Below are 20,402 nucleotides of genomic sequence, written 5' to 3'. Positions count from 1 at the left end.
CGACGATACTCGAGCTCAGCGCCCTCCCGAATGCACTTCCTCCACTTAGGGCGGTCTATGGCCAAGGACTCCCAAGTGTCAGTGGGGATGTCGCACTTTATCAGGGAGGTTTTGAGGGTGTCCTTGTAACGTTTCCTCTGCCCACCTTTGGCGCGTTTGCCGTGGACGAGTTCCGAGTAAAGCGCTTGCTTTGGGAGTCTCGTGTCTGGCATGCGGACAATGTGGCCCGCCCAGCGGAGCTGATCAAGTGTGGTCAGTGCTTCAATGCTGGGGATGTTGGCCTGGACGAGGACGCTAATGTTTGTGCATCTGTCCTCCCAGGGGATTTGCAGGAACTTGCGGAGACATCACTGGTGGTATTTCTCCAGCGACTTGAGGTGTCTACTGTACATGGTCCACAGGGGAGTGTGACTGGCAACCTGTGACACCGAGACATTGAAACATCCCTTCACAGCGCCACCTACAGGCGTAACTGGTATTACGTGCAGTAAAACGGGTTTAGAAACATAGAAACATAGAAAATAGGTGCAGGAATAGGCCATTCGGCCCTTCTAGCCTGCACCGCCATTCAATGAGTTCATGGCTGAACATGCAACTTCAGTACCCCATTCCTGCTTTCTCGCCATACCCCTTGATTCCCCTAGTAGTAAGGACTTCATCTAACTCCTTTTTGAATATATTTAGTGAATTGGCCTCAACAACTTTCTGTGGTAGAGAATTCCACAGGTTCACCACTCTCTGGGTGAAGAAATTACTCCTCATCTCGGTCCTAAATGGCTTCCCCCTTATCCTTAGACTGTGTCCCCTGGTTCTGGACTTCCCCAACATTGGGAACATTCTTCCTGCATCTAACCTGTCTAACCCCGTCAGAATTTTAAACGTTTCTATGAGGTCCCCTCTCATTCTTCTGAACTCCAGTGAATACAAGCCCAGTTGATCCAGTCTTTCTTGATAGGTCAGTCCCGCCATCCCGGGAATCAGTCTGGTGAACCTTCGCTGCACTCCCTCAATAGCAAGAATGTCCTTCCTCAGGTTAGGAGACCAAAACTGTACACAATACTCCAGGTGTGGCCTCACCAAGGCCCTGTACAATTGTAGCAACACCTCCCTGCCCTTGTACTCAAATCCCCTCGCTATGAAGGCCAACATGCCATTTGCTTTCTTAACCGCCTGCTGTACCTGCATGCCAACCTTCAATGACTGATGTACCATGACACCCAGGTCTCTTTGCACTTCCCCTTTTCCTAATCTATCTGGGGCAATGTTACCATGAATGTTTTCAATTAAACGTGCACTGCGTACAAAATCAACACCATATATGTTATGTTATGATAATAAATGTAGACCGATGGATATTTGACGTGCTCCTCCCGTTTAAGCATCAAAGAGCCCTTTAATCCTCAGCTGGTCATAAGGGTACCGTCTTACACCCTGACTCCTGAAACAAGCTCCCGTAGAAAATAGGTCCACAACTAAATGGTGAAACGTTTCAATGTGAAGCTCACTGAGTGACGGCAGAGTTTTACTTTGCTGGTTATCAGTGATTCACAAACGGTGATTTTAAAAAAAAATCATTTTTGTAAATTTAAAGCGGAGTGACATCACCAGGAAGGTGGTGGAGCGGTTGACGCAGCTGCGTCGTTGCTGGAGCGAGTGACGTGGTCACGCAGGCGGCATTTGGAGCGCGGGCGCGAGGTGGTGAAGCCCCCTGTAACTCGGTGAGTCCGAGGCCGGGAGGGCTGGGTATGGGGGAACGAGGCCTGGTATGGATGGACCAGGGTCGGATACGGGAGGTCGGGATCGAGTCATTAACCCGGTGACAGCCTTACACTTTAGCTCAGAGCCCGCCCGCTCCGCTGATTGGCGGCTTGAGCGGGCACGGTCGACATTGCAATTCCCTATTGTTTCCGCCTGTTGTAAATCCGGGGGGGTCCCTCGTTGCTGGCGGGCCGGCATCTGATTGGTTCAGAGTTTGGTCTGTGGGCGGGGTTAGGTAAAGGTTGAAGTTCAGGAGAAAGAAGTAAAAGAAAATAGGTCTTGAAGGTAATAAAAGGGGTTGATGGGGTAGCCATAGAGAAGACGTTTCTACATGTGGGGGAGACCAAAACTGGAGGCCACAAATATAAAATAGTCACTAATAAATCCAATAGGGAATTCAGGAGAAACTTCTTTACCCAGAGAGTGGTTAGAATGGGGAACTCATTACCAAAGGGAGTGGTTGAGGCGAATAGCATAGAATAGAATCGTCATCATAGGCAGTCCCTCGTAACAAGGATGACCTGCTTCCACGCCAAAAAGGGATGAGTTCACAGGTGTTTCAATGAAGGACCTAATATTCCAGGTCCCGAACTATATCTTGAAGGGTGGAAGATGCCTGTGCATGGATTTTTTAAATGTGCGGTGACCGTTGCACACCAGCCACCACACGGGCTTGACAGAGCTAGGTCTTGGTCCGGTGGTAAGGGTTAACCAGGAAGACTGGAGACCAGCTCTGCTGCACGTCCCTAGTGCGCACACATATCGCAGTGTCGACAGGCCTGTACTACCCCTGGGTCCTCGCCTCTTCTGGGCGCAAAACTCACACCTCTCCTGGGCCCAGATCATGTCCCTCTACAATCTCTCGCCGCTCCTTCGCCCTGACCTCGCCGCTCCTGCTGTATTTGCCCACGCTGCAGTCACCGACCTGGATCATGGTGATGTCCCTTTTCACTGCCGTTGCTCTACTGCTCCAGCACGTGCTGCTCCCTGGAGTGGCATGTCGCCATGCTGCTCCTTCCGCTCCCTGGCCTGCTCCGATGGTGCGAGCACTTTACAGCAGTGCAGATCTGATGGAGGCCATTCGGCCCATCAATTCTGTGCCGATTCTTTTGACGAACAATCCAGTTAGTCCCACTCTTTCCCCATATCCTTGCAATTTTCTCTCCTTCGAGCAGTTACCCAATTCCCTTTTGAAGGCTATGGTTTTAGAGGATTTTTACTGATATTTTGGTTATCAAATTCATCAAGGCTGTCCATTTTCCATGAAAATATTAAGGAGAAGTTAGATAAACACGAGGGAGAAAGGAATAGAAGGTTATGGTGATAGGGCCAGATGAAGAGGGGTGGGAGGAGGTTCGTGTGGCGCATAAACACATAGAATGGTTTCAGCACAGAAGGAGGGCATTCGGCTCATTGAACCCTGGCCGGCTCTCTGAAAGAGCACTTCAGCTAATCCCATTCTCCCGCCCTTTCCTTCAGGTAATTATCCAATTCACTTTTGAAAGCCACGATTGAATCTGCCTCCACCACTCTTTCAGGCCGTGCATTCCAGATCCTAACCACTCACTGCGTTAAAAACGTTTTTCCTCATGTCGCCTTTGGTTTTTTTGCCAATCGCCTTAAATCTGTGTCCTCTGGTTCTCGAATCTTCTGTCAATTGGAACAGTTTCTCCCTCTCTACTCTGTCTAAACCCCTCATGATTTTGAACACCTCCTCTTGACCTTCTCTGCTCAAAGGAGAACAACCCCAGCTTCTCTATCTATCCACATAACTGAAGTCCCTCATCCCTGGAACTATTCTCGTAAATCTTTTCTGCACCCTCTCCAAGGCCTTCACATCCTTCCTAACGTTCAGTGCCTAGAATTGGACACAATAATCCATTTGTGGCCGAACCAGTGTTTTTAAAAAGGTTCATCATAACTTGCTTGCTTTTTACTCTGTGCCTCTATTTATGAAGCCCAGGATCACGTATGCTTTTTTTTAACCACTTTCTCAACCTGTCCTGCCACCTTTAGCGATTTGTGCACATATACCTCCAGGTTTCTCTATTCATATTATTCTCTATTCATTTTATAATTGTACCCTTTAGTTTATTTCGCATCTCCTGATTCTTCCTATCAAATGTATCTCTTCACACTTTTCTGCATTAAATTTCATATGCTACGTGTCCGCCCATTTCACCAGCTTGTCTGACTTTCTGAATTCTATCACTATCCTCCTCAGTGTTCACTATACTTCCAAATTTTGTGTCATCTGTTAATTTTGAAATTGTGCTCTGTACACCAAAGTCCAAATCATTAATATATATCAAGAAAACCAGTGGCCTGAGGACCGACCCCTGGGGAATACCATTATATACCTTCCTTCAGTGTGAAAAACAAACATTCACCACTACTCTCTTTCCTGTCACTTAGCCAATTTAGCATCCATGCTGCCACTATCCCTTTTATTCCATGTGCTTCAACTTTGCTGGCAAGCCTATTATGTGGTACTTTAACTCTTTTTGGAGTTCATCTGCAAAACAAAAAAACATTGAACGGTGTCACCCGACCTGGGTGACACTCCAGACATTTACAAGGCCCTTTTTTTTTTCCCCCTCATGTGGTACTTTATCAAACGCTTTTGGAAGTCCAGGTGCACCACATCAATCCTCTCTGTTACCTCACCAAAAAACTCAATTAGTTAAAAATGATTTGCCTTTAACAAATTCGTGCTGGCTTTCCTTAATTAATCCACACTTGTCCAAGTGACTGCTGATTTTGTCCCGGATTATCGTTTCTAAAGCTTTCCCACTACCGAGGTTAAACTGCCTGGCCTGTAGTTACTGGGTTTATTCTTGCACCCTTTTTTGAACTAAGGTGTAACATTTGCACTTCAGTTCTCTCGCACCACCCCGTATCTAAGGTGGATTAGAAGATTATGGTCAGTACCTCCGCGATTTCCACCTTAATTTCCCTCAGCATCCTAGGATGCATCCCATCTGGTCCTGGTGACTTATCTATTTTAAGTACAGCCAGCCTTTCTAATACAGGTACCTCTTTATCAATTTTTATCCCATCCAATATCTCCACTACTTCCTCTTTCACTATGACTTTGGCAGCATCTTCCTTGGTAAAGACATATGCAAAGTACTAATTTAGGACCTCAGCTATGCCCCTACCTCTATGCACAGGTCTCCTTTCTGATTCCTAATCAGCCCCATCTCTCCTCTTATTACCCGTTTACTGTAGAAACATATGCCTGTAGAAGACTTTTGAATTCCCTTTTATGTTAGTTACCATTCAATTCTCATACTCTCTCTTTGCCCCTCTTATTTTCTTTTTCACTTCCCTTCTGGACTTTCTATATTCAGCCTGATTCTCACTTGTATTCTCAAACTAACATCTGTCATACATGTTCCGTTTCATCTTGCTCTCTATCTCTTTCGTCATCCAGGGAGCTCTGACTTTGGTTGCCCTACCTTTCCCCCTTATGGGAATGTACCTCGACTGTACCCGAACCATCTCCTCTTTAAAGGAAGCCCATTGTTCATTACAGTTTTGCCTGCCAATTTTTGATTCTCATTTACCCGGGCCAGATCCGTTCTCAACCCACTGAAATTGGCTTTCCTCCAATTAAATATTTTTACTCTAGATTACTTGCTGTCCTTTTCCATAGCTAGTCTAAACCTTACGATACTATGATCACTGTTCCCTAAATGTTCCCCTACTAACACTTGCTCTACCTGACCCACCTCATTCCCCAGAACCAGATCCAGTAATGCCTCCTCCTTCGTTGGGCCGGAAACGTGCTGATCAAGAACGTTCTCCTGAACACACTTCAAAATTCTTCCCTTGATACTATGACTATCCTAGTCTGTATTCGGATAGTTCTTGTATCTCTCTGTAAGTTCCCTGCAAATTTTCTCCTCTCTATCCTTCCCACTAGAATACACCTAGTAGTGTAATGGCACTTCTATTATTTCTTAACTCTAACCAAATAGATTCTGTCCTTGACCCCTCCAGAACATCCTCTCTCTCCAGCACTAACATTCTCCTTAACCAATACTTCCACCCACCTCCCTTCTTTCCCTCTTTATCTTTCCTGAGCACCTTATATCCAGGAATATTTAATACCCAATGTGCTCTTTTTTAAGCCAGGTTTCAGTTATTGCCACAACATCATACTCTCATGTGGCTATTTGCATCACCAACCTTATTTACCACATGCACTGTAAATCTATCTTCGACCATCTTGCATTCTCTTTGTCTGACCCCACCTAATACCTTACGATTTCTTAATCTAGTGCTATCTGTCTGTCTCCCAATCATTTGTGCACTTTGTTTCTCCTTTCTAATGCTACATCCTGGTGCCCATCCCCCTGCCAAATTAGTTTAAACCCTCCCCAACAGCATAGACCAGTTGGGCCAAATGGCCTGTTTCTGTGCTGTACATGATCATAGAATCATACAGCATAGAAGGAAGCTATTCGACTTGTTGTGCTGTGCCGGCTCTTTGAGGTGTCCAATTTAGCCCCTCAACCCAGCTTTTTCCACATAAGCCTGCACATTAATCCTCTTCAAATGCTTGTCCAATTGCCTTTTGAAAGTTCCCATGGAACCTGCTCCCACCACCCTTTCAGGCAGTGCATTCCAGACCATCATAACCCTCTGGAAAAAAATCTTCTCATTTTCCCTCTAGTTCCTTAACCAATTATTTTAAATCTATGACCGTTGGTTACTGACCCACTTTCCAGAGGAAATAGTTTCTCCTACTTGCTCTGTCAAAAGCCCTCATAATTTTGAACACCTCTATTAAATCTCCCCTTAACCTTCTCTGCTCTCAGAAGAATAATCCCAGTTTCTCCAATCTCTCCACATAACTGAACTCCTTCACCCCTGCTATCATCCTGGTAAACCTCCTCTGTACCCTTTCCAAGGCCTTGACCTCCTTCCTAAAGTTTGGTGCTCAGAATTGTACACAACATTCTATGAGTTATCGGACAGCTCAATTTACTTCCTCCGGTTGTAATAATTGATTGTTAAACGGGCCACGGGGCCCCCCCCCAAAAATAAATTAGAGGGAACATTGATTGTGATATCTCAAGTCTTCCCTTTAATGAAATGTCACTCAGTTCCTCTGCTACTGGAGGGCTCACACTCTGACCTTGTGCGTTGTTACTTGCTGCAGGAAGCCAGGTGAGAATTCGTGGACCATCTGATCCTCTGCAGTGCTTCATAATCAACTCATCCCCAAGTTTATAGAATCCTATCAGGCCTGTGTCTGCAGTGAAAAGCACCCAAACCCTGAGAATGTCTTGGATCCAGGAGGCAGAGCTGAACCTTGTAGAGAGGCTATGTGCATCCGTCTTAAAGGTAAATATTCCATTATCTTCAAGGAAAACCTAGAGGGGCTGGGGGGCTACTATATGAGAAAATCTAATAATAAGGAAATGTAGCTTTTTAAAATAAACTTCACATTCCTTGCTGTGCATCCGCCTGCTGTTTCACCACTGTGCTCGAGGTGCTGGAATTGATGGTCATTGACGAGGCTGAGCTGTCTGTTTCCCCAAAGAGGCTCCAGTGTTCATTTGGGTCAGAGCCTCGGATTAGTCTCTGGCCAGCCTCGCCCTGCAGGGAAAAGCACTCCTGGAAAAGCATAATCCGTGTACCTGCTCTGGATCTCTGCTCCCAGCTTCGATTAGTACAGCCTCCCTGCACGTGTAATTGAGAATATGCTCCTCACATTATGTTTACTTTTAGCAGGAGCTGAGTGCTTTCTGCATTCCCAGCTCCAGATACTAATAGTTTTCAAAGGATGTGGGGAGATCTAGTTGCTGTATGCATGTCATAAGCTAAACTTAAATTCTGCAATTCATACGCAGCATATTTCCCAATTTATACGATGTAAGTTTTATTTGCACTGTTACTGGCGTGCACGTAGTCCAGGCTGGCACTTTCCATTTTTATTCTTTTCCTCCTCTCCAGGCTGTACTGTGATCTGCTGCTCGGTTACCTTTCAATTTCATCAGATAATCCTGCAGTCCAAGGCCCTGAGGAGCAGAGTGGGCATGCAGTGGGGAGTGTGCATGTGCCGGTGCTGATAGACAGGCTGCAAGGTTCGAGCTTGTTAAACTCCAGCAGTACTAATTGCAGTATGGGGAAGGGTTAGGGTTAGTTTTCCTTGTCTGTTGCTAACCTTCCAAGCCCTCGGTCCTGAAGATGATGGACTATGTCCCTTTGAATTCAGATGGAGGGAGAGGGGAAAAAAGTGTTCACTCCATATTGGGCAGACGAAAACCCCATCTGGTTGTTCAAGAGACTCTGGAGCTCAGTGATTGGTTTCTTTCGAGCAAAACCATGACTTGTTTCTTCACTGTAAGGTGTCACACACTGTACTAGAAGTATCTGAGAATTAATCTTTGCACAGTGGAGATTTCTAAGAACAAACATGTAATCCCGTTCTGCAGGTTGGTCCAATGCCTGAGCATGTGGCCTTCATCATGGATGGGAATCGACGCTATGCGCAGAAATGTCGAGTGGAGAGGGAGCAGGGCCACTCCCAGGGGTTTGAGAAGCTGGCTGAGGTAATGAGCTACTTCCATGTATCACATTCACATCCCAAATGTTCATTTCTTTGCCTTGTTGGAGCATCAAAGAATCTGTCATTTTCAAGTGAGGTGGCAGGGACGTATTGAGGGGGCTCTGCGTTAAATCAAAGCTTCTGACATTTGGCCTCTCCTGCCTTTCTGGGAGTCTCCTCAAATTGCAGGTCTCCCCTGGGACACAGTCTGGGCAGCTGAGGTGCTGTGAAAATTATTTTTTTTAATTTAAGCTTGCCTTCAGTAAATGAAATGTCAGGAGCGCAATGTTCCCAGACAAACTTATTAACTTCACAACTGCTAAAAATCATATACATTGCTGACAGTTTACCTAGATCTGAGGGATCGAACAGAGACTCTGGAAGATATGGGGAGTTGGATACAAAATCCAAGACAGTCTGGAGTAAGAAGGGTAGAAAAGAATGTGGGCAAGGGTCTATAGGACGGGAGCGAGGGGTGAGATATTGCAAGGTGTAACACTGTTTGAAGTGACGGCAGATTGGTGTTTTGTTGCAGACCCTGCGCTGGTGTTTGAACCTGAATATCCGAGAGGTGACTGTTTATGCTTTCAGTATCGAGAATTTCAAGCGCTCCAAAGAGGAAGTGGATGGGCTGATGGAACTCGCACGGCAGAAATTCACGAGACTCCTTGAGGAACAGTAGGTTTTCAGGAAATTGCACCAACATTGAGTCTCTACATAGAATCTAAAACAGGTCCATGCTGCATCGTTCCGTCACACAGCCCGAGTTTCGATGACTAAAAATTGTACAAACAAAGCTCAAGCATCTTACTAATAGAAAATGCTAGAAATACTCAACAGGTCAGGCAGCATCTGTGGAGAGAGAAACAGCGTTTACGTTTCAGGTCGATGACCTTTCGTCAGCACTGGAAAAAGGATTGTATCTTTTCCAGTTCTGATGAAGGGACATTGACCTGAAACATTAACTCTGATTCTCTCTCCACAGATGCTGCCTGACCTGCTGAGCATATCCAGCGTTTTCTGTTTTTATTTCAGATTTCCTGCATCCACAGAATTTTGCTTTTGTCAAGCATCTTACTGATGTTTTCACTAACGTTCTGGCAATGGTCCTGAGCCTGACCCTAGGCCCCCAATGCCTGAGCCGAAGGGCCCCCCACCTGACCCCAGGGCCAAGGGGAGGTGCGAGCATCCAGCGGCAATGATCTAATGACTCAGTGGTAAATAGCCCAGACTGGGAGGGAGGGTTCCAGTTCATGGGCTGTACTGATCCCTGGATTAGAGAGAGAGAAAATCAGCCAGGGTTTCTGCTCCTGATCACTGTCCAGTGACCCTTGCACTTCCTCCTTAAAACCAGAATCTTCTTGGTATCCATGTGTGCAGTAACAGTGCTGAAATTACCAGCGAGGTGAGGAGATTCCCCCACCCTCCCCCTGTTGCCACACAAAAAAATCAAACTTGTCGATTCCTCAATTTTAATTATGATTTAATTTCAGACCACAGGACTTTCTCATTTTCAGTCCATCCAGGCTGGGGTAGGAAATCAAGCACAGTGATGGAATTGGGGTTAGACTGGTTGAATCATGATTACTCCTGGATATAAGTGTAAATTTCCCTGCAGGGTTTGTTAACAGTAAATAAATTACTTTTATTTTCAATCTCCAGAGAGAATTTGAAGAAACACGGTGTTTGTATCAGAGTCCTGGGAAACCTGACCCTGCTGCCTGTCGACATCCAGGAGCTGATTGCACAGGCAGTGCTAGCAACACAGAGTTACAACAAGTAAGGATTTCTACCGTGTGTGTGTCTGTCTGCCTGTCCGTCTGTGTCTCTGTCTTCGTGTGTATGCGTGTCTGCCTGTCCATCTCTGTGTCTCTGTGTCTGTGTGTGTGTGTCTACCTGTCCATCTGTGTCTGTATCTGTCTGCCTGTGTGTGCCTGTTTGTCTCTGACTGCGTCTGCGTGTGACTCTGTGTCTGCGTGTGTGTGTCTCTGTGCCTGCTACCCCCCCATCTCTCTCCTCCGATGCAGTTCCATTAACGGCACCGTTGCGTTGCAGGTGTTTCCTGAATGTTTGCTTCGCCTACACCTCTCGACATGAGATCACCAGCGCGGTTCGCGAGATGGCTCTGGGAGTAGAAGAAGGGTTACTGAGGCCCAGGTAACAGTAATTCACTGCACGTACACACGTGGGTGGGGGAGGGGCAGGTCAGTGTCGAGCACGGGGGGAGGAGGAGCTGGTCAGTGTCGAGCCCGGGGAGGAGGAGCTGGTCAGTGTCGAGCCCGGGGAGGAGGAGCTGGTCAGTGTCGAGCCCGGGGAGGAGGAGCTGGTCAGTGTCGAGCCCGGGGAGGAGGAGCTGGTCAGTGTCGAGCCCGGGGGGGAGGGGCAGGTCAGTGTCGAGCCCGGGGAGGAGGGGCAGGTCAGTGTTGAGCCGGGGGGGGAGGGGCAGGTCAGTGTTGAGCCCGGGGCGAGGAGAAGCTGGTCATTGTCGAGCCCAGGGGGGAGGGGCAGGTCAGTGTCGAGCCCAGGGGGGAGGAGCTGGTCATTGTCGAGCCCAGGGGGGAGGGGCAGGTCAGTGTCGAGCCCAGGGGGGAGGGGCAGGTCAGTGTCGAGCCCAGGGGGGAGGGGCAGGTCAGTGTCGAGTCCGGGGAGGAGGAGCTGGTCATTGTCGAGCCCAGGGGGGAGGGGCAGGTCAGTGTCGAGCCCAGGTGGGAGGGGCAGGTCAGGTCAATGTCGAGCCCGGGGGGGGAGGGACAGGTCAGTGTCGAGTCCAGGGGGGAGGGGCAGGTCAGTGTCGAGCCCGGGGGGGGAGCGACAGGTCAGTGTCGAGCCCAAGGGGGAGGGCCAGGTCAGTGTCGTGTCCAGGGGGGAGGGGCAGGTCAGTGTCGAGCCCAGGGGGGAGGAGCAGGTCAGTGTCGAGTCCAGGGGGGAGGGGCAGGTCAGTGTCGAGTCCAGGGGGGAGGGGCAGTTCAGTGTCGAGCCCAGGGGGGAGGGCCAGGTCAGTGTCGAGTCCAGGGGGGAGGGGCAGGTCAGTGTCGAGCCCAGGTGGGAGGGGCAGGTCAGTGTCGAGTCCAGGGGGGAGGGGCAGGTCAGTGTCGAGTCCAGGGGGGAGGGGCAGGTCAGTGTCGAGCCCAGGGGGGAGGGGCAGGTCAGTGTCGAGCCCGGGGGGAGGGGCAGGTCAGTGTCGAGCCCGGGGGGAGGGGCAGGTCAGTGTCGAGCACGAGGGGATGAGGAGCTGGTCAGTGTGCTGTCTCTCAGGAGGTGGGCGGTTGGGAGGGCTTGATGCAGCTGTGCCTGTTGTCCCATTGCGCGGCATTAATCTGAGCTCCTTTGTGTTGCAGTGACCTCTCCGAGCCTCTACTGGGCAGGTGTTTGTACTCGAGCGGCTCCCCAGACCCAGACCTTTTGATCCGCACATCTGGGGAGGTTCGTCTCAGTGACTTCCTGCTGTGGCAGGTGAGGAGCTGTCACTGGGCTATTGCTCTAACTATTTATTATAAAATTCACACCATCTGTTGTGCCAGTTCACAAATCTCTGCTCTAAATGTATTTTGGGTTTAACAATCATTAACACTGATCCTTGATATCTAAAGGTGTAAAAATATATCCACAAGACAGTGAGACAGGATCCCAGGGGATGGAAATTCTTCCGTTTCATGTGTGCTGTGAAATGTGCCATTGTAAATATTACAGAGCAGATTTGCTCTGAGTTTAGGGTAAAAGCTGCAACTCCTGAAAGTGAATAGCATGGCTGTGGGGAAGTGTTTCATTGCAATTCAGGTCTTTGCTGCAGGATGGAGAAGGCTTCAAACACCAACCCCAGTGCATGAACTAATTCAGGGTGAATGATCAGTTGCACTCATTACTCACCAACCCCAGCTTTAATTTTGTTGATATAATTTTACATAATCTGTTTTTTTTGTCATTTTAAACACTGGTGTTGAGAGATGTGGAGTTTGTTTTATTGTGGATGAATGAGACTGGTTAAACTAATGGAAAGCTTTTTAATAGAACTGAAAGGAAAACTAGGTACAAGATTAGGCCATTGAGCCCCTCAAGCCTGTTCTGCCATTCAATGAGATTGTGGCTGATCTGTGAACTAACTCCAGATACCCACCTTTGCCCCATATTGCTTATTGCCTTTAGTTAACAAAAATCTATCAATCTCAGATTTAAAATTAAAACATAATCATTATCATAGGCAGTCCCTCGTATTGCTTCCACGCCAAAAAGGGATGAGTTCACACGTGTTTAAATGAAAGACCTAATATTCTCGGTCCCGAACTACATGTTGAAGGGTGGAAGATGTTTGTGTGTGCATTTTTTTTATCATGTGGGGGCCGTTGTACACCAGCCACCACACGGGCTTGGTAGAGTTAGGTCTTGGTCCAGTGGCAAGGATTAACCAAGACGATTGGAGACCAGCTCTGCTGCATGGACCTAGTGCGCACACATATCACGGTGTGGGCTGGTCCGTGCTGCCCCTGGGCCCTCGCCTCTGCTGCGCCCCGAACTCACGCCTCTCCTGGGCCCCGATCACATCGCTCCGCGATCTCTCGCCATTCTTCCGCCCCGACCTAACCACTCCTTCGCCCCGACCTCGTCACTCCTGATGTACCTGCCCGCGCTCCAATCAGCGACCTGTATTCTCTGTACTCCTTTAAGCCCCCTACCTGCTGCTGATGGCCCTCGCAGATCGGGACCGCCGTGCTGATTGCCGGCTCCACGCTGCTCCTCCTTTAATGATTTGGGAGATGTTTGACTGTCCATGTGGCCTCAAGACACTACTTTTGATTACTCCAAGATGAACTAGACCTTCCTCATCATTGCGACTGAGTTTACTTCAGTGTCTTGAACCCTCCATTGGTTGCTGCTGAGCTTGTTCCAGTATCTGAGACACATTGAACCACCTCATGGCTGTGGCTTTTTCACCACATACTCTCTCTTTACTGCTTTATTACGATCCCTCCTTGTTTCCTCTACCCCAGCGAGCGGAGGCAAGAATTCCAGTCTCTGAAAACTGGGTTGACATCCAGCGAGGTGCTGGTGCCCGATGGGAGCGGACTGTCAACCCGCCACCCATCGTATCTAGCCAGACCCTCCTGGTCGGGAGTTGTTTATCAGGTTGAGGACCCGTCCATATAAAAAGGGTCTTCCTTATGGAGCACAATCTACTAAAACTAACAATTGACCCAACATCAACTGCCGATACAGAAGCGAGTTCCAAACTTCTACCACCCTTTGTGTGTGGAAGTGTTTCCTAACATCACTCCTGAAGGATCTGTCCCTAAATTTTAGGATATGTCCCTCAGTCCTAGATTCCCCAACCAGCAGAAATAACTTTGTCTCTATCTATCCTATCTGTTCCAATTGATATCTTGAAAACTTTGATCAAATCATCCCTTAACCGTCTAAATTTCAGGGAATACAACCCTAGATTGCGTAATCTCGCCTCGTAATTTAACCCTTGGAGACCAGGTATCATTCTGGTAAATCTACACTGCACTCTCTCCAAGGCCAATATTTCCTTCCTCGGATATGGTGCCCAGAACTGAACACAGTATTCCAGATATGGTCTAACTAGGGCTTTGTATAGCTATAGCATAACTTCTACCCCTTTGTATTCTACTACTCTAGATATAAAGGCCAGCATTCTATTAGCCTTTTTGATTATTTTCTGTACCTGTCCATGACATTTTAATTATCTATGTACATGGATTTCTAAATCTCTTTGGACCACCACTGTTTCTAGCTTTTCACCATTTAGAAAGTACCCTTGCCTACATTGAAATCCATTTGCTACAGTTTTGTCCATTCCCTTAATTTATTAATATCTTTTTGTAATGTTATGCATCAATCTACACTGCTTACAATGCTGCCTATCATTGTGTCATTGGCAAACTTGGATATGTGGCTCTCTATCCTATCATCTAAGTCGTTAATAAACGCGGCAAATAATTGAGGCCACCAACACAGATCCCTGTGTGACACCACTGGTCACATCCTGCCAATCAAATGCTCATTATCCCAACTCTCTCTCTGCTGCTCAGCCAATTTCCTAACAAAGTCAATAATTTGCCTTCAATTCCATGAGCTTCAACTTTAGCTAACAGTCTTTACTTTATCGAATGCCTTCTGAAAGTCCATATAAATAACATCCATAGACCTGTCCGGTACTTTAGTCACCTTTCAAAAAAATTTAATCAGGTTCGTCTGGCATGACATACCCTTTACAAATCCATGCTGGCTCTCTCTCATCAGATGAAAATGTTCAAGTTGTTCAGTCACTCTATCCTTAATTATAGACTCTAGTAATTTCCCGATAACAGATGTTAGGCTAACTGGTCTATAATTCCCTGGTTTCCCCCTCTCACCTTTCTTAAATACCAGACTGATGTGCAATTTTTCAATTTAAAATCTGAATTGAGAGAACTTTGGAAGATGATAGTTGGGCCTCTGCAATGTTTTCACCAACTTCCTTTACAACCCTGGGATGGAAACCATCTGGTCCTGGGGATTTCTCACTCCTTAGTGCCATTGTTTTCTTCATTACTGTTAATTTGCTTACGTTAATTTTGGTGAGTCCCCATCCCTGATTCAATGAGAATTTCCTTGGTATGTCTGGCATGCTATCCTCATCCTCTACTGTAAATACCGAGCAGCAAATGTGGAAATATACAAGCCATTAGCATCCGAAAGAGGAAGGACACACGAACGTTTGTCGCGAGACCATCGCCAGCGCATGTTGTCCCAGACACATTAGTCTGTGTTTCTCCTTCATAGGCTGAGTGTTGTATGGTGTGAAATTATGCCCTGTACCCCCAAGTCCAAGTCATTAATGTACATCAAAAACAGCAGTGGTCCTAGTACTGAACCTTGGGGAATGTCACTGTATTCCTCCCTCCAGTCCTAAAAGTAGCCATTCACCACAACTCTCTTTCTACCCCTTAGACAATTTTGTATCCATGATGCTACTGCTCCTTTTTATATCCCATGGGCTTCAATTTTACTAACAGCCCTAATATGTGGTATTTTATCAAATGTCTCTTGAAAGTCCATATACACAACATCAACTGCACTGCTCTCATCCACCCTCTCTGTTACCTCAATCATGTTAGTCAAACACGATTTGTCCTTAACAAATGCATGCTGGCTTTCCTTTATTAGTCTAGGCTTGTCCAAGTGGCTGTTCATTTTCTCCCGGATTGTTGTTCCTAAAAGCTTTCCCACCATCAACGTTAAACCGACTGCCGACTGACCTATAACTGCCAGGTTTATCTTTCCTTTTTTGAACAAGGGTGGAACATTTGCAATCTTTCAGTCCCTTGGCACCACCCCTGTATCGAAGGAGGACTGCAAGATTGTGGCCAGCACATCCGGATTTTATACTCTTACTTCCCTCAGCAACCTAGGATGCATCCCATCCGGAGTGGGTGACATCCACTTGAAGTACTGCCAGCCTTTATCTATTTTTATCTCATCCAGTATCCCAACAACCTCCTTGTTTACTATACCTTTGGCAAAGCCCTCTTCCTTGATAAACACTGATGCAAAGTACTCATTTAGTACCACAGCCATGCTTCCGCTTCTACCAATAGATCTCCATTTTGGTCCCTAATCGGCCCCACCACTTCTCCGACAACCCTTTTACTGTTAATATGCCTATAGAAGACCGTTGGATTCCCTTTTATGTTAGCCGCCAATCTATTCTCTTACTGGCTTTTTGCCCTTCTTATTTCCTTTTTCACTTTTCCTCTGTACTTTTTATATTCAGCCTAATTCTCCCTTGTATTATCAAGCTGACATCTGCCGTATGCTCCTTTATTGTGATTCATCCTCCTCTCCAACTCCTTTGTTTTCCAGGGAGCTCTGGCTTTGGTTGCCCTCCCTTTCCCCTTTGTAGGAATGTACCTAGACTGTACCTGAATCATCTCCTCGTTAAAGGCCCATTGCTGCATTACGTTACTGCCTGCCAGTATTTGACATAATTTATCTGGGCCAGATCCCTCAATTTGCTGAAATTAGCCCTCCTCCAGTTAAGTATTTTTATTCTAGATTGCTCTTTGTCTTTCTCCATAACTAATTTAAACTTTACAATACTATGATCACTATTCCCGACTATGTCTCCAACTGTGACATTCTCCACTTGACCCACTTCATTCCCCAGGACTAGATCCAGCAATGCCACCTTCCTTGTTGGGCAAGAAACGTACTGATCAAGAAAATTCTCCTGAACACACTTCAGAAATTCCTTCTCCTTTTCTGCCCTTAACACAATCACTGCCTCATTCAATATTATAGTTGTTAAATTCTCCCGTTATCATTCCTGTATAGTTCTTGCACCTCTCAGTAGTTTCTTTGCAAATCTGCTCCGCTATTTGGTGGCCTATAAAATACACCAAGTAGCATAATAGCTCCTTTATTATTTCTCAACTCCAACCAAATAGATTCTGTCTTTGATCCCTCAAGGACATTCTTTCTAGCACTATAATATTTTACTTAATCAAAACTGCTGCTACTCCTTCCTTTTTTTCCCTTCCCTTCCCTATCTTTCCGAATACCTTGTACCAAGGAATATTAAGCATTCAATTCTCTTTTTTGACCCAGGTCTCAGTTATCACCACAACATCATATTCCCACATGGCTATTTGCGCCTACAGCTCACCAACCTTATTAATCAAACTTTGTGCATTTACACACATAGACTCCAAATCTAACTTAGACCTCTTTATATTTTCTATAATCTCACCTAATTCTGTATTATTTCTAACTCTAACTGTCTCTCCCAGTTCTCTCAGCACCTTGTTTCTACTTTTTAATACTACATCCTGGTGGCCAATCCCCTGCCGAATTAGTTTAAACTCTCCACACCAGCACTAGTTAACCTACCCGCAGTAATATTGGTCCCAGCTCTGTTTAGGTGCAACCCGTCCAACTTGAACAGGTCCCTCCTGCCACAGAACTGGTCCCAGAAATCTGAAGCCCTTACTCCTGCACCATGTCTCTGGCCACTCATAAATCTGCCATATGTTCCTATTTCTATTCTCTCTAGCGCATGGCAATGGGAGTAATCCAGAGATTATTATCTTTGAGAAGTAACATTCTTTCTGTTCATATTGTTTTTCAATGTTTTGGTCACTGTCACCGTTTATTAGTTAAACAGTGATTGTTTTCCTTTGCAGACCTCTCATTCGTGCTTGGTGTTCCAGCCTGTGCTGTGGCCAGAATACTCTTTCTGGAATCTGTGTCAGGCCATCCTGCAGTATCAGGTCAACCATTCTGCCCTTCAGGTGAGTGTGTGGAGACCTGCAGCTGGTGTGTCGGGAACGTGGCATCACGGTGGGGAGTGGGACATTGGGGTGAGGAGTGGTGGAAATGGTGCACTGAGGTCAGTGTATCTGGGTCCTGGGTCTCTCTGAGCTGCACTAGAAACCACCGTCCAAAGCTTCCTCAGTCTAACAGGCAAACTACACTAGTCTTAGACATTGGTGTCCAAAGTTTAACTGTGTGCACAGTGACATTAGCTGCTGATCGCAGGCTGTTGCCTCTGCACTTTGAGTGTTTATCTTCACACCGGATAATAATGGCATTTTAACATGTTGAGGGTTAGTAAGGTCCCAGGAACAGCATCTGAGTTTTCATGTGCAGGGTGTATCAAGCTCCACGTGAGCATTGAGCCTTCGGAATCCAACCTTCTGAGAAGGAGGGTGAGTGACAACGGTCACTCCCTAGGCTGGAGCTGTCTGAACTGAGCTCCGCTTGATGGCTCTCCTGTTCCAGTCTCTATCGGGATTACGAGCTGTTGTTTCGATATGTAGCTGCTCACTAGATCGGTGCAGTGACTTGGGATTGGGTTAAACCATCATTGCTAAATGTGCTGAACTGTGCCAAATTCAACTTTTGCGTTTGAATTTAAGCTGAACTTGCTTTTTATTTTGCAGAAAGCAAAGGTTTTACAGGAGGCAGCGTGTCGACGGCAGCAGGTGGAGGCAGATCGCGCCTGTGTGCTGGAGCTGGAGCAGCTGGGCACGGCGGGGGAAACTGGAGGCACAGAGTGCAAACAGGAACTGATCCTAAAGTACAGCAGGGAACGGGAGGAGAGAGTCTCCAACTTCCTGCAGGGGCTCGAGAACAAGCGGAGGAAATTCCTCACTGACCTGGTGAAGGGCTCCGCACCATTTCTGCGTGTTTAGGGTACACGGGCTACACAGCTCAGACAGCAGGGTGAACATCCATCGTGTGACCGGGTGATAAATCTGTAGCAGGTGTCTGAAGTGCTGTTGTATGTTGCTGATCCAGACTGCTCCACTGTCTGTTAAATTCAGTGTGCAGATGCTGGATTCAGTGGCTTCTCGCTCTCTCGGATCTTGCCTGCTCGGTTTCTCACTCTGACATGAGCTGCTAGTTAAATACAGCTGTCTCCAGATGTACACGTCAGGAAAGGAAAGCGGTGCGTTGGCAGACCCTGGTGGGAATACGGAACTGCTTGCGTTTGACTATGGCACCTCGCATTATGTCGTAAAATGTGACACTCCATTGACATGGAGATTGATTATATTTGAGTTGTGAAGCTTCGGGGGAAATGGGAACTGTTAATGCAGTCTTCTCCGCCAACCTGGCACCACAGATAAAATGTGGTGGCACTGTGACCCACGGCGGCAGCGGTCTGACCTGCCCACTGCTGGCAGCACTCTGACCCCCCCCCACCACCACCCCGCTGCCAGCACTCTGACCCCCCCCCCCCATCCCGCTGACAGCACTCTGACCCCCCACCCCCCACCACCTCGCTGACAGCACTCTGACGCCCCCCCCGCCTTGCTGACAGTACTCTGACACCCTCCCCCCGCCTTGCTGGCAGCACTCTGACCCCCACCCCCAACAATTGCTGTCAGCACTTTGACTCTACCAGCAGCACGTTGCCGGGCTTCCTGTTCCTGATCACTATCGATTGACTGCTGATCAATGTGCGTGTGTGGGCAGGATCAAGTTCAGCTGTGTCCCCACCCTCCAAGGTTGAATGACCCACTGACGCACACTGTCTGAGCTCCCACATTAGGAACAGGCACTCGAGTGGGGAACCAGTGGCCATCGAACAGTCAGCAAGAGCCTACACTGCTGGGACAGGCAGGGGCTGAAAAAGCTTACTGTTCCCATTTGATGAAGATCAGCTCTTCAATATGACGCATGAGCCTGTAAACATGGACAGTGTTTGAACCAGAGCCTGTGGGAAATGTGACGTCAAAGTATTTCTGCATTCTCCCTCTCCCCAGTTATGTACAAGCCCTGGGTGTGAATTTTGATGAGAAGTTTCTCCTGTTCAGTGAATCAAAGTGTAATTTTATGCTCTGCTCCGAGCATTGTCGAATCCAGATGCAGAATGGCCTTTGCTTCTGTCTGTCTGTCCTGAGATTAATAACTCGCCTGAATAATATAAAACAGCGTTTTGTAAGAGGATTGAATGACTGCAGTGTGTGTTGTGAATTTGTGATTTCACTAGATAATAAGTCGAGAACACTTGAATCAAAGGCAGAGTCTCGATTGAGGAGCTCTTCAAAGTGTTCCTTCCAGCGGGCCCTGACTGCCTTGGTGTCCTTGATGAGCGTTTCTCCGTTCTTGACCAGCAGTGGGGTGGGGCCTTGGGTGTTTGGACCGTAGGTGGCCTTGACTGCGATGAAGAATCCTTGCACATCATGGCTGTCAGCCAGCCGCTGTATCTCCTGTGCTTTCTCCATCCTCCATCTGTTCTTTAGGTCCGAGTTTTTTGTTGGACCTCAACCTTAAGCCGTCTGTAATGCTGCCTTGCTGCTCCAGAGTTGGGTTGTTGTTTAAGGCTCAGAAATGCCCTGCGTTTGCGATCTATTAGCTCTTGGATCTCCTGGTTATTCTCATCAAACCAGTCCTGGTGTTTCCTGGTTGAGTGACCGAGCGTCTCTTCGCAGGAATTGGTTATGGAGGCCTGGAGGGTAGACCAAGCGCTGTGGGCATTCTGTGTCTCGGGGTCATCAAGGCACACCAGGTTAGCTGTGAGGCACTGACTGTATAGGGCTCTCTTAGCTGGGTCTTTGAGTGCACCGGCATTGACTTT

The 20,402-nt window shown here is 47.3% G+C and overlaps 1 protein-coding gene across 3 annotated transcripts; it reads left to right on the top strand.

Annotated features, from left to right (window-relative positions):
• Positions 1 to 1,647: 1,647 nt before the first annotated feature.
• On the top strand, positions 1,648 to 19,771 carry dhdds (dehydrodolichyl diphosphate synthase). Of its 3 annotated transcripts, XM_070899027.1 has the most exons (10): positions 1,648 to 1,718; positions 6,929 to 7,113; positions 7,726 to 7,856; positions 8,208 to 8,324; positions 8,856 to 8,998; positions 9,983 to 10,099; positions 10,376 to 10,477; positions 11,659 to 11,773; positions 17,500 to 17,607; positions 18,259 to 19,771. In XM_070899027.1, the coding sequence occupies exons 4-10, from the start codon at positions 8,217 to 8,219 to the stop codon at positions 18,508 to 18,510; spliced, it is 945 nt and encodes a 314-aa protein (XP_070755128.1). In that variant the 5' UTR covers positions 1,648 to 1,718; positions 6,929 to 7,113; positions 7,726 to 7,856; positions 8,208 to 8,216; the 3' UTR covers positions 18,511 to 19,771. The 3 variants fall into 3 exon arrangements, with proteins under 3 accessions (XP_070755128.1, XP_070755126.1, XP_070755127.1); XM_070899025.1 differs by lacking the exon at positions 7,726 to 7,856; XM_070899026.1 differs by lacking the exons at positions 1,648 to 1,718; positions 7,726 to 7,856 and adding an exon at positions 3,146 to 3,237.
• The last annotated feature ends 631 nt before the right edge of the window (positions 19,772 to 20,402 follow it).

The sequence above is a fragment of the Pristiophorus japonicus genome, chromosome 14 (assembly GCF_044704955.1).
Source record: "Pristiophorus japonicus isolate sPriJap1 chromosome 14, sPriJap1.hap1, whole genome shotgun sequence".
In the NCBI taxonomy this organism is placed as follows: domain Eukaryota; kingdom Metazoa; phylum Chordata; class Chondrichthyes; family Pristiophoridae; genus Pristiophorus; species Pristiophorus japonicus.
This window is presented reverse-complemented; position numbering and strand designations above follow the sequence as displayed.

Bases quoted from the DNA above. Each gene is read 5' to 3' on its own strand.
- dhdds (XM_070899025.1), top strand. From the start codon at position 7,051: ATGTCTTGGATCCAGGAGGCAGAGCTGAACCTTGTAGAGAGGCTATGT. The intron at 8,325-8,855 runs GTAATGAGCTAC...GTTTTGTTGCAG, and splicing joins GGTTTGAGAAGCTGGCTGAG to ACCCTGCGCTGGTGTTTGAA. The intron at 11,774-17,499 runs GTGAGGAGCTGT...TTTCCTTTGCAG, and splicing joins GTGACTTCCTGCTGTGGCAG to ACCTCTCATTCGTGCTTGGT.